The sequence below is a fragment of the Symsagittifera roscoffensis genome, chromosome 1 (assembly GCF_963678635.1).
Source record: "Symsagittifera roscoffensis chromosome 1, txSymRosc1.1, whole genome shotgun sequence".
In the NCBI taxonomy this organism is placed as follows: Eukaryota; Metazoa; Xenacoelomorpha; order Acoela; family Convolutidae; genus Symsagittifera; species Symsagittifera roscoffensis.
The window spans coordinates 38,074,174-38,088,178 of NC_087062.1; the positions used below are offsets into that span (position 1 = coordinate 38,074,174).

The 14,005-nt window shown below is 36.7% G+C and overlaps 2 protein-coding genes across 7 annotated transcripts in view; both read left to right on the forward strand.

Annotated features, from left to right (window-relative positions):
• The window catches only part of LOC134844082 (protein YIPF6-like), a 509,298-nt gene that overhangs the window by 74,349 nt on the left and 420,944 nt on the right, over positions 1-14,005 (forward strand). The window lies entirely within an intron of this gene.
• Positions 302-12,329, forward strand: LOC134843983 (uncharacterized). Of its 6 annotated transcripts, none has more exons than XM_063860404.1 (6): positions 302-594; positions 3,846-3,979; positions 5,119-6,971; positions 7,833-8,947; positions 9,330-9,507; positions 11,931-12,329. In XM_063860404.1, coding segments are annotated over exons 1-6 (3,633 nt in total). In that variant the 5' UTR covers positions 302-593; the 3' UTR covers positions 12,283-12,329. The 6 variants fall into 6 exon arrangements, with proteins under 6 accessions (XP_063716474.1, XP_063716509.1, XP_063716517.1 ...); XM_063860439.1 differs by having other exon boundaries at positions 3,892-3,979; XM_063860447.1 differs by having other exon boundaries at positions 302-450.

The window sequence follows — 14,005 nt, forward strand, 5'->3', positions numbered from 1 at the left end:
AAATTTTAGGGTCGGTCGGCCAAAAATCGATTTCTTAAAAAGTACCAAAGGGGGGACCCTTTGGGTCGGGAGGGGGTCGAATCCCTGAGGGGGGGGGGGGGGGGGCGTCCGCGTCTTGATTTCGTTTTACCAAAACGTTTGTAAAAATACAATCAGTAGACGTGCTTACTAAATATAGCAGCAATCTAGTCCAGATCATCTTAGGTGAATAGGTATAATATTTTGCATACATCGTTGAATAAAGTAATTGTTGGTGGTAAATATGACCATTTTTAAACAACGCTCAAATTCAGTCACGTTTGGTAGATAGTTGAGTCACAGTGACTTCAGAAATTACTTATAGCTTTCGTTAGAACTTCTTTCGTTAATTCTTAAAGTAGATTTATACTTCAAAATTGAGCTTTTTGTTGTCAAAAATCCATTGTTCATCCGATTACAAAGCAGAAAATTGTTGGATAATATATTTTATACCAAAGCAGTCTTTTATAACCTAGCTATAGCTGTGTTTACAGACGAGATAAATTAGCGACAACTAACACTGTTCGCACACACTATTCTTGTTATGCCCAACGTTTGCGCAGTGGAGGGAACGGAGTAAGCGCAAGCTAGATGCCAAAGCCTTCCGTAGGCGCAACTACGACCTTATAATTCGACCAATGCGACTTAAGTTATTTAATTTTTGACCGGTGAAACCAAAAGTGTTTATATTTGAACAAAAAACAGCTTATGAGTTATAACCGAAGGTGGTTAACTCATAGAGTAATTTCGGATAGGGTACACCGTCTGCTCGTCACGCTATCTTATTTTCGGCCGGATAGACTCGTGCAACTTCTTAGTCTAATACCGATCCTAATCTTACTCTTATATCTACTAGTCTCAGGGTGTTTAACTAGTCTCTGCTAGGCTCAATAGATCTAGAGTATACTGGCTTATTGCGGCAGCTGAAGTTCTCTTGGAGAGGCAACTAATTTCTAAGTTAAATTCAAATCTCTCTGGTGCTGAAATTACAAGTAATTTCAGCACTTACAAATAAGTGGGTTGTTAGTTGGATGGATTATGATTGGTTAATATTAAATATTTTACAGTGGTAAAATATCTAATTTATCCAGTAATAAAATGTAGTTTAGATCAGGTTCCACTTAGGAAGAAACCCAAATATAAACAAGGATAGCCGGTTGCTGTGCAAGTAGCACAGAATGTTCCGACCACGATAAGAAAACTACAAATAAAATTGTTTTTTTTTCTCTATCTAGTGTTGTTTTTGTGCGTTGTGTGATGAGAGAAATATACAAACGCCGCCTTAAACCAGTTTTCCGTTTAGTTAAAGCAAGTTTTCTAGGTACCAAAATAAAATGAACGTTATTCGATTGCTCTAATCGCTCAAAACTCGATTGAAAGGCATAAACTTCAAATCGGCTTTTCGTGACACTGTCAGAAAACATTGAAAAAATTGTTACATGTCGTCCAAATCACAATTGAAAGGGCTTTATGGTGATATATCAATCAACCAATTTCCTACATTTTTGTGGCACCTGATTTTGCGAAGAAAACAAAAAGTAAAACAAAAAAGAAAAAACTAAAACAAACCTTAAAACAAAGTTGATCCCCATTTTTAATGGTCGGAATAATTATGCCCTTCACTTGGTATTTTGTGGCAATGCTAAGCCAGTGCACATTCAAAAACGCTCATTCATTGGAATAAGAATGCGTCGTAGCATTTTTTGTTTCAAATAAGAATGCCCAATGAAGCGGAAGTTTTGTATAAGTTTGCTACAAGAAATTCAATCATACAAAAAAATTTGTAATTCTAACAGTATTATTTGCCATTTGATCAACTATTTTCTTCTGCGGGAGTTTTGCATATAATGTACTAGATTGATCCTCCTGAAAAATCTTCTTCGCAATTAACATCTAACCGGGAATATTTACTGCTCAATTCATAAATCTGATCTACCCGCACTGAGGTTCGATGTATGATAATCCATTATAATGGATTTTCATGGTCTGATTCTATAAAACATTTATAAAAATGATTATAATGGATTAATAAATTGAACAAAAAAAATCAGTTTAAACCATTATAATAGATTATAATGGATTATGACGGACCATAATGGATTAGATTGAATTATAATGGGTTATAATGGGTCATAATGAACTACGATGCATATTTTTTTTACGCAAGAGCCGAATTTTTCAAAAATGTTCTGTATTATTTCAAAAGTTGAACACTGCAAACGTTAAATTGAGATTTACATTTGGCTTGTAAATTTTGTTGTATTATTTTTTCTCATTGTTTTGTTATTTGGTCTATCACAGGCCCTTGTTCATTCACCCCATACTTATGCCTGGCAGTCTTACTTCCTCCATTTGCCACCCAAATTACGCCCTTTACAAACGTTTACCACCCACCACCCATCTCACCACCTATTCCACTCACCATCAAACCACCAACACTTGGTGGTGGAGGAGGTTTCCGAGAGTTCGGCAAGGTGGGGGTAAACTGCGAGGGGAGGGGGGGGGGGGTAAACTGGGGGGAGTAAAAGGTGGGGGTGAGAGGGGACTCCCGGGGAGGGAAGTTAACGGGGGGGGGGGGGGGGGGTAACTGGGAAGGAGATTTAAACTGTGGGGGGAGTAAGCTGGGGAAGGGATGTTAAACTGTGGTGTGAGGGCTTAAACTGTGGAATGTGGTTTGGTTTAGGTAAATTAAGGAGGATGAGGGGGGTATAAACACGGGGAAAAATAAATTGGGGGAAGGGGTGAACATGAGTGGAGAAAAAGAATCCTGGGTTGACCTCCACAGACCGAAAATGCTAATCAACAAAGTCTTTGAAAAAATACTAGTCATACAAATTTCATACATTTGCTAAAATGGTGTCATCGAATTTTCAAAGAACTTTTTTCTTGTTTTAGCATATATGGAAATTGTATGACCAGCATTTTTTTGATGGCAAAAACAAATCTTTCTGAAGTAATTTTGAAATTTTTCCAGAAGTTTTTTCATTTTTTTTCAACCGCAAATCGAAATTTGTACTCAAATAAACATTTTCCTAACAAACGTTTTTTGCACGCAAAACTTGATTTTTTGTTTGCATAACGTAGTTCTGCATACACAAAAAATGGGAATTTTTTCCGTTTCTGGATAACATTTTTTTCTAAAACGCTAAAAATTCGTTTTTTTTTTGTATTGCACGTTTTTGTGTGCCTTGATCTGATAATTTATTGCAATTTTTGTATTGCACGTTTTGTCTGATAATTTAAAAATTCAAATTTTAGAAATAATCATTATGAAAAATTACTCTTATTCAAGTTAGGTTGTTTCCAGTGCAATGAAAATGCAAGACGGTCAAATTTTTGGTTACTCTAAATTTGGGTAAACCATGGTTTTTGTCACTTCTGTTCAGTCACTTATGATTAGCACTTTCCTTATATGAAAATGGCAAGACTAGCGTTTTTGGTCAACCTGGGATGGCAGATGGGATTAAGCAAACGATATAAATTTAAGTAGGTTTAGAATTCGAGTAGACCATAAATTTTGTACAGATTATGATCCATTATAATCCATTATAATGGATTTTAATGCGAAAATTTTGTACAGATTATGATCCATTCTAATCCATTATAATGGTTTTTAATGGATTATAACCGATTTAAAATTTTGGAAAAAAAATGAATATAATGGATCACAATCGATTGTGTGGTCCCAAAGTGTAATTATAACCAATTATAATGGCAAAATTCCTGACCACAAAAGTGGAACCTCATTGCGGATAGAGACTTTTAAATGCGCAGTATTTTTTGCTTGATATTTTTAAGAAAACCTTATTTCTCTTGAAAAATTATAGTGCAATTTTCCACGGCTTTATGTTTTGACCTTGAGTTTCATTATAGAACCTGTGCGAATATGGATTTAGGTTTGCTACAAATCGTTAATTGTTACGAGTTATCGCTCAACAAATTTATACAGAGGACTAAAAAGGTAAGATCCATTTTCAAATTTCAGTTTTAAAAAATTAATAAGTTTTCGTGAGTCTTTCAACTGTTTTATTACACTGTTGTCAGAGGTTACCAAAAGCTAACTGCAGAGCAAAAAAATCAGTTGTCCAAAATAATTCGACTTAGAGAAATACATTTATTGTAATTGCAATTAACAGAAGTTTGCAATGAAAACTGTAAGATAGAACTTCCAGCAATTAGTGGCAAACTATTAATTGTGCCAAACCTTGCTCATAGTAGCGTTGCTTACTTTCTGATTTCCGAGGTAACTGATATAAAATTTGTTAACGGGATGGTTTTTTCTCCATACAAATTTTGAAACTGTATTTAGGAGATTTTGACTGATTTTAAAAAGCTTAAAAATATTGATGTTTTGAGCTTAAAATCAAAAACATATTTTACCTGAGATTGTTTTTCGCAAAATTACGGAGGCTCGAAAATGTCCAATTTGGAAATTTTGGTGGGATAATCAATGCTCTTGTTTAACATTAAAGCGTAAATTATGCCGGCTCAGAAAACAATCGAATTTTATTGAAGCAAACTAAATAGTCCAAATAACATTTTTCTGAATAATGAACATATCATTTTGTCCTTGACATTGCATTGCATGTCGGGAAGAAGATACGCAAAAAAAATCTGAAAGTTTCAAGTTTTCTTTTCGAAATTCATTTTTGCTACTGCAGATAACCTAAGTGTCAGTCGGAAAAATTAGAGCTCTAAGCAAACCGTTGAGATTAAATATTTTACCCAACTGTTCTAATGTTACCTGCAAAAAAGACTGTTCTCCGTTTGTTTCTGTTTCTCGGCCCAAAACGGGAGCCAATTCTGTGAAGCAGCGAGAATCGTACGAAAACTGAAAACGTTCTCCTAAGCTAAATAGTTTCACTCTCAAGAACCTCGGAAGCTATTGGGTCTAATATATAACGAAAATTGAAGGAAGTTAATAAATTATCATATTTATTGGCCTGAAAATAGAGCGATTTCAATTTGCTAGTTATGGCTTCGGATTTGAATAGAACCGAATTTCCATCTGATGAGCTTACCATTTTACCTCGTAGTTTCAAAAGTCTCGACAATCAGAGTAATTTCGAAGCCTCCGGTAGCGTTAACTTCTCTGTTCAGCAGATAAAATCATTACGCATACCAGGATATTATCTGAACCAACTCCCCTCAGATGAAAGGGAGATTGAAATCTACGATATGAACAGAAAACTGTACGACAGCAAAGCCTTCCCACTCGCTAATCTCTTTATTCCAACAGCCGAGGGGTCGTACATGGACCGCATAATAGTAATTAAAAAAATCGAAAATGTCACTCACAATACCTTTGAGCAAACGAAAATGTCCATGTTATCACATGTGAAGGAAATTAAGGCCGTTTTCGAAAATCTGCTTCTTGATTTTAACGAATCACCAGATCAAGTACCGATTAATTTCGTCGTTTGGTCAAAAGCGAAGATAGAAAATGATGCCTTTGTTGAAAAATTAACCGAAGATCTGCACAATCATCTTACCAATGATTCAAAGAGCTCAATTTTCGAAATGAGAGCCGCTTGTGTTTTGAACAAAGACTCCATTGAAGTTCGCCGCAAAATTTTACTTCAACCAATAAACTCTTGCTCTTCCCCAAATCGTCTGCTTCAAGCCCTTGTCTTTAAAGTTCCCTCCGAGACCAGGTTCCAAATAACACGAAGACTCTTCAATTGCGCGGGCTCCAAACCAATCACTCTCAACGACATAGAGTGTACACTTAATCTTTTTAAAACGTATTTCCCTCGAACAGAAAACTGCTTAGAAATGTTGCCCGACTTCGACAGAATTTGTGAAAACTTACTTGGAAAAATAATCGATTGTTCTCTTTCAGATGAAGCCAATCTTTATTTGGGAGAAGTGAAAGATTTCCAGCAAAAAGTGATCTCGCATTTGAAGAAACCTAGAGGTCTGCTGATTCATGGGTACAAGGAACACCATTTGAACCAAGTGCTGAGACAACCCTGCAACTGTTTCTTCGAATTTGATTGGCTTTTAGTGGGCAATGGCTTGTTCACTATTTTCGAAGTGGGCCGAAGCAAAAATCCATCTTCGCCAATATCTACCGCTATGAACAAGCTATCAGATGAGAAAAGTTTGCGGCAAAAGCACATGATGCAGAAAATTGTTTACTTTTTTCTCAGAGAAACTTCGAAGTTGTCCGATGACGAATTGAAAGAAGTTGTCCAGAAATCAGTTAGATTAGTGATAGTCTTCACAAATACTACCAAAGGAGCCCTTCAGGAGAGCATTGACAAAACTAAATCACTGAAGAAGTTGAAAATTATGAAAAATAAACAAATCTTGATAATGACTGGCGAAAACGCAGATATACTCAATCATACAATAAGCACTCCTGTATTAAAGTTGTTTGAACTTGATGCAAATTTTCAACTTCAGGTGTCTGCATTGAGCACCGATGATTTATTCAGCTCTGACGTTGCGCGAGACTTGAGTTTGAGCGAGGAAAGTGGTAAACTGATAAAACATATTAGCGCCATTTTGTCTTTCTCATATCTACTCAACTTTGACAATAGTCACCCAAGTTCGGACCTAGATCTCCCCGTCAAGTGCCCCCTAGGAGTCGATGACCGACTTTCGAAAGAAATCAAAAATGCAGCACCTGGCACTTCACATCTTGACATCGTACTGAGTCCCCAGCAACACAGATTACTAGATGAAAACCCCAAGAAAATGTTCCTGGTTGGAGAACCTGGCACGGGAAAAACTGCAGTTTTGCTGGCAAAAGCATTTTATGCAGCAGTGAACGAAGATGATGTCAAACATGTTATCATAAGCTTCCCGTCAGAAAAGACGGAATTCAAGGAGTTAATTGTCAACTTATCCGAAAGTCAAAATATTCCCCCAGAAGCAAAAAAGAAACTGAAGTTTTTTACTTTGGACCAATTAGCGCACATAGCCGAAGCTCATATGCCGCTCAACAAGTTGAACGAAATGACAACAAACCATATTAAGCTGTTCATTAAATTAGAATCAAAAGAAAACAAGGTTCTGCTCTAATAGTTCTTGTTTTCGCAGAGGCGTTTTTTGTCAAAATAAAAGATTGCTAGTTGGCCGGAAAGCCAAACTCTAAAGTGAACACAAATAAGAACGAGGATAGCCGGTTACAGTCCAAGTAGCACAGAATGTTCCGACCATAGTCTTAACAAATACAGCAAAGTTTTTTCAAATTATTGTCGTTTTTTTTCCGGCGTGGTGTGATAAAAAAAAACTGGAGATTAAGTATATTCGACAGTCATAGTAAAATACGCAAATTGAAAAACAATTTTGAAGAAACATGACCAGAAAAACAAAAAACAATCAGAAAAAAATTTCTTCAATTTTTTTGCATTTTATTCTGATTTTTTTGAAAATTTTGATTCCAAAGGTGCTCTAAAATACTAAAAAAAACTAATGTTAATCGAGTGAAACTAAGTTTTTACATGTTGAATTCAGTCATTGCAAGCCACTGAAATAAGCTATTGTAAGCCTGCTCCCTCGGTTTATTCACTCAAATTAAGACGGAAATTTAGGGTAAATATCTCCCTTGTTTTGATTATGGGAGAACCAGCAAACTGACCCGATGTCAACAGCTCTTCGTATATCCCACTATACCGTTTATCACACTTCCAATTCCTTAATCCTAACCTACTTCCAAAATCATATACCGTTTATCAAACTCCCGAATCTCTGGTATGATTTTTTACGTACAAACAAATGACAAGTTTATTTGAAGTTTTTGCTGCGATTTCCGTAAAATTTTTGTTCTCAATAATTTCTCTTAGAGATCAACTTGTTGAGCATAGCCATGTCAATGTCCTACCAGATTCAAAGTTTTCTGTGACAGACTTGCATAAATCTATACTACTAATGGACGAATTGTATTTGGAATCAACTGACACTTTAACGGAGCAAGACCAATTTCATATGAGATATCTTGAATGCTGTTACCATGCCAAACAATGCTGGATAACTAACCTCGTGGCAGGTCAACATACAGTGCAGAAAAAGCTCAGCCAAAAAACGATGCTTCCTAATTTCCAAATCAAAACCCTCAATGTTTCTTTCCGAAGTGCACATCACATTAGCACTTTCTCCACAAATTTCATACATAAGTCCAAAGATTTTACTCGGACAAGTGTTCGAATTCCTGGATGTTTGACATCGAAACAAACAAAAATTGCTCTGCAAAAAATATCCTCAGCTGCTGATTTAGTTTTGAATGACGAAAACAACACAAGACTATGCTACGGCTCAAATAGACGGGCACTCGTGTTTAGCGATAAGCCAGAAGTTTGGAAAGAACGATTTGAATCGGAACCTTTAGTCAAACTTACAATAGTATCTCCTCGAACAAACTTCACTTCAGCGCCTTATACTGGTTGCGAGGCTTGGTCAGTAATCATCATAGTAGATGATTTGCCTCATGAAATTCATGACAAGAGGACCTTCGGAGTCCTGAATTTGGCCATCACAAGAGCGCAATATGAAGTTTGCATCTTTGCTGCAGATTCTGTTTACAAGCGAATTGAGAACTTTCTAGAAGAAAATGAATGTTATTGGGAGAACATTCTGATTGATGCCGCTAATCACACCCAAATAGATCTCAGTTTTCTGCAGCCTTGTAGTAAGTGGGACAAAAAAACTAGAGACTTTGTGGTAAAATTATTCCAGATTTCAATAATGAATTCCAATACGACGCTATTTGAGAAACTTCTGGACTTGTATCCAGGTGAAGACGGAAAAAAGCATCTCCCGATCCAAAAGATAATTTCGGCCTTTGATGGTCAAAAAACGGATGCGTTTGTGAAGGTGATGTCTGACCGTGTAGGGAAACAGTTCATTCAGTTGCTTACATACTCTATAATGGCAGAATGGATCCCCTTCTTAGACAGACTGGAAACCGTTCCAAAAGCATCAGGTTAGGCCACACCAATGATTTACAAAGAATTTCTACACTATACGTCATTTTATAGCTGCTCTTAAAAAGGTTGGGTGTAAAAAGGGTGGCTGCCACGATCGCTGCCACGAAAACTCGCAACAAAACACAACAATCAAAGCTCAAGGAAAAAGACGCAATTTGCAAGGTTGAAAATAAGTGTAGAACGCGGCATTGGCAAGTAGCGGCCGCTTGCTCTGCTTCATTTTACATTCGACACGATTAGTGTATGCGCATGAATTAGTGTCTAGCACTCTATCTGATAAGAGAAAGTTTCGTCTTTTGTTGCGGAGTTGTCGTATTACGGTTACGACGATCCCTGTCGTATGTTTCTTTTTCAGACAAACTTTCTTTGTGTGATTAGATATGGCGGAGGCTTCTATAATTGTTGGAAACTACAAGTCTATTGTTGACTGGTATTTCGAGAGACTAGGATCACGGATATTCAAGATGTTCATCAAAAACTGGGGGCGTCTTTTGTATGCAGCATGCTATACTGGAGATCCCAAAGCAGTAGAGTGGGCACTCCATATCTTTGACAGGTTAGTTGATATTGTAAGGGCGAGAAGGTAAAATCTAAAAGTGACGAACGAATCGCGGCATTAAAGGAATTAAGTTCCTGAGAGCATAAAAATCGTTCTGCTGTTTTGATTAAAGAGAACTTTCTAGATTTTTGAACAAAAAGCAACCACATCTTCCAGAAAGCTGAGAGCAACGATGGATTTCAACTAGAAGCAAAAGGTTGTGTTATGAGACTTGAATTAATTTGATATACGTTTCATCAGATAAAACGAGGTTTCTTTTAGTTTGTCATTTTTTGCTGAGCTTTTTTTGCTCTTCAAAATCCAATCCAACCCATGGGTAGCATTTTCGTTCGCACCAAGACTGCTCAAAATGCAAGAGCAATAATAGAGCACAAACGAGTTGGAGCTTTTAGCGTTCGTCTGGTCCTGTGCTAAAATAGGTAATAAGTTCTGCGCTAATATTTAATAGGTAATAAGTTCGAAGTATTAAAATGTTATTTGAACGATCAAAAAGCCATCGTATCAGCTGTGAAAACGAACAGAGGAAATATATCTTACCAATCTCGTTTATTACGACGAGTGAACTGGCTGTTACATTTTGAATTCGAGGTCAATCATTTTGCAGGCTCTAAATTAGGTATTGTCGATTTCCTTTCACGACACCCATCCTCAGAAGCCCCCAAACCTTCAAAACTTGATGAAAAATTTAATATTAAACCAATCAAAAAGTTGTTTGAAGCATGTGATAACATTGGGAAGATGGTCCAATTGGAAAAATCACATCCTTCATCAGAAAAAGACACTTCAGCTACATCTTACATATCACCGGCGTCATATCCCAATTCAACACCGACAGTTTCAGATACCCGGCTTGCAAGTCTGGCATCTAAACTGAAGTTATTAGCAAAATAAAAGATCACAACTATTCATCAGTTTTTGCGATACTTCGAATTTCAGAGCTATAGTCACAAAACAAGCGAAAAGAGCAGATATCCAAGCTCCAGGGCTGTCGCACATTTCGGACCCGATTGTTGATCTAACCAGTTTATCGGCAAGTTCCGGAGGGGTTATTCGTCTTTCTATGGCAACCAAGAAGCCAACTTCAACCTATCAGCAGGATGCAAATCAGAGAGTCAACCAGCAATTCCCAGTGGATAGCTCGCTTCTGCCGAAACAGGCTATTGCTGTCAAGAAGTCTATGCCTATGATTACTAAATCTCCTCCAAAAATAGATATCATTCCAGATATTTCAGAATTAGCACCAGAATCGCCGGATGATGATTTAGTCATTGGACCGAACAAGAAATCTCAACAGAGCCCAATAACATTCTAAAAACCAACCATCTCACCGGAGTCAAGCTCAATCAAATCGAGTCAGGACCAAAATTACAACATGTAAACATCTTCTAGATCGCCCGGAAGAAATAAAAGACAGATGCAATTTTAGGCAGTTCAGTTAGATATTAGTAAAGGAAGTTTCGGAAGCGAACACAACAGGAATCAGAGACTCCAAACCAGCATCGCCAGAGGAACTGAAGTTAAAAACTTCACTGAGAAGAAAAATTAGAGTCTACCTAAAAAATCTAACGAAAACTGAAAGTCTAAAACTTACCTAATTATATTCATATTTATACAGTTTCCTAATTTGCAATCTGGAAGTTTTCCCTAGAGGGGGAAGTGTCACGCTGCGTAGCCTTAGATAGAAACATAGACTAGTCTACGTCATTTTATAAGACAGTTTAAAAAAATTGTTCTGAGTTGTTAATTTGGGGCAGGTATCCCAAACTTGACAGATTGTTGAACTAAACTTTGACGTGTGAACCTAACGCTTTTGTTTTGTTGAAAAATTCCGTTGCAATCTACTTTTGAATTATATGACCAAGCATATCGAATCTTAACTAATGTGAACTTCTTACTGACATAAATTTCATTACTTTAATTTTTGTTTATTAGAAACTCAATAGCAGTTAACTATTTCACACCCTCATCAAAAAAAGTTTAGATCCACTTTTCACTACGTTGCTAAGCTATTTTTGTACTTTGCGTAGGATGCAGAAGAGTTTCAGATTCTTTAGTTTTTTTATTTTAAAAATCTATTGAAATTTTTTCCATGAAAAACTATTTCATAGATGTTGAAAGACTGAGTATAAACAGCAAAAAATTCTGACCTGCCTTTTTTCTCGGCGCAGTGAAAGCATTTTTTGATTTGCTTGGTATCCAAATCACGACTCAAATGGCTTCAAAATTATACCAGTACGACTAATTTTTGAGCGTTTTTTTGAAGCACATAAAACCGCACGAAGATAAAAAGCACTCTATGCCATATTTCCTTCTTTCTTTGTGAGTAATAGAAACTAAAAAAAGTGGTTGTAGAAATATTCTGTGCCTATTGTGCAGCAACTGAGTGTTCCTGCTGGTCACATTTGTCATTTCGATTTCAGACTGGACCTCGAAGACCAAAAAAAGAAGGAGTTGTCGGGTCTGTACCCTCTGTTAAACAGAGGTGACGTTACGCTACTCTGTCTTGTCAGCTACTGTCGCTGCCCTCGTGATGTGTTCAGACTTCTATTTCAAGCTGGGTTCCCGGAAAAGTTGCTGCTTCAGACATGCATGGGGAAAAATGCGCTTCACTTTGCATTAAATTACGACGATTCGGATTTGGTTGACGTGCTTCTTGAAAAGCAAACGAGAAAGAAGATTCTCCTTGAAAGCGTCATTATACTAAATGGACGAAATGCAAGTGTAAAAGAGTTTGCGGAAGTATGTGGTTACTCTAATAAACATCAATTCTAATGTTTTATGTTGTAGAATTTCTGTAGAATAAACCTTCATGTTTTAAATGATCGCGTTTTCGAACTTAAAAAATCAATTTTAGATGCTACTTAGAAAGTAAGGCAGGCTTTAAAATGTTTCAAAGTCCTCTCTTGGCTCAAAAACATGCCGTCAACCTACACCCATACCATCCCAAGCAGTGCCGGATCTAGGCATTTTTCGAGGGCTGGGGGATTTTCAAAAAAATTCTGAAAATTTTGTCGAACTTTTTTTTCAGATAGACCAAAATAGATTTTTTGAGCTCTCCCAAAGCACTAAAAACATCCTGTTTTGGCCAAAATGTTTGTGCCTCAGGCAAATTTCTAAATAAAAGGCTAAAAAAGGCATTCTTAGGCTCTTTTTGAACAGTTTTGACCAAAAAATTGCGTTTTTTTTTTGGCGCGCGCTTCCCTATCAAAATTAGTATATATTGGCGATGAAGGCTAGCCACCCAAAAATGAAGGTGTTAAAACAGTACCAACGGGTGTATCCTTTGGGTAGTCAGAGCGTCGAATCCCAGAGGAGGGTGGGTGGGCGGCGATCGCCTCTCGCAACCCCCCTAAAACCGCTAACGATCCCACGACTCCTAATATACATCCAAAATATTTCGATATGAAAAAAATAAGTGAACCAATAACTTTATAAGTTTTGCGCTGACTTTTGGTTGTGTGGGGTTCCATCAATTTATTATAATAAAACAGCTGTTTTCCGTTTTCCAAGCAAATTCAGTTGCTCAAGCCTTCCAACTAAAAACAACTAATATCATTTTACTGCAAAATCACTGAATTTATAGATGGTGTTTAGCTAATTTTTAGCTGTGGGGTTGCATCAATTTTTGAAAATAAATAATAAACTTATAAAAACACATATTTAAAAAAAATATTTTTCACGAAAATTGCCGTGTTTACAGACAACTGTAGTTGCTCAAGCCTTCTAATTATCAACACTAACCCATTTCTTTTCTTTCGCGAAACCAAAACTGCGATTCTAGGTGGTTTTCAGCTAATTTTAAACTGTAGCGTGGTGCATCAACTTTTTAAAAAACAAACTATTTTGACATTTTTACAAAAATTTGCCGTATTTCCGGGCGAATTCAATTGTTCGAGCATTCTAATTACCATTGCTAACCCATGTCTATTTTTTTAGCAGAAGAACTGTCTTTTTAGGTGGTTTTCAGCTAATATTTAGCTGTGGGAAGGAACATAAAATTTGAAAAAATTTTTGTTGCCATTTTTACCAATTTACTAATTTTTGCCATTTAAAAACCGCGGTTATTAATGATTTGCAGGATGATTTTGGTACTTTCATAGTATTGTAACAATTTTTTCGACTGCAACGACACGTACTTATTTTCTGGAATCAATTCGAACTTCATTACGAGGCCAAACTGTGCATTCTCTGCATTGTAAGCGGATTCCACAACAGGCCAAAATCAGATTTTTCGCTGAATCCGCAACATTGCTACGTTTCTTTGATCCTCTTCGCTGTTTTGGATTCCACAATTAAATACCTAAAACACTGTACCACTCAAACTTTCTCCAGAAATGGGCAAATTTGCTGAATCCGAGCCGTATTTGCGCAAAACAGAACAGTTTGTGGAATCCACAAACAAATGATAAGACATGTGTACTCTAGTTAATTTGAGCTGTTGCGAATTCCGCATCTGTAGGTGGAAACCACATATTGTAAGCGGAATCCGCAAATC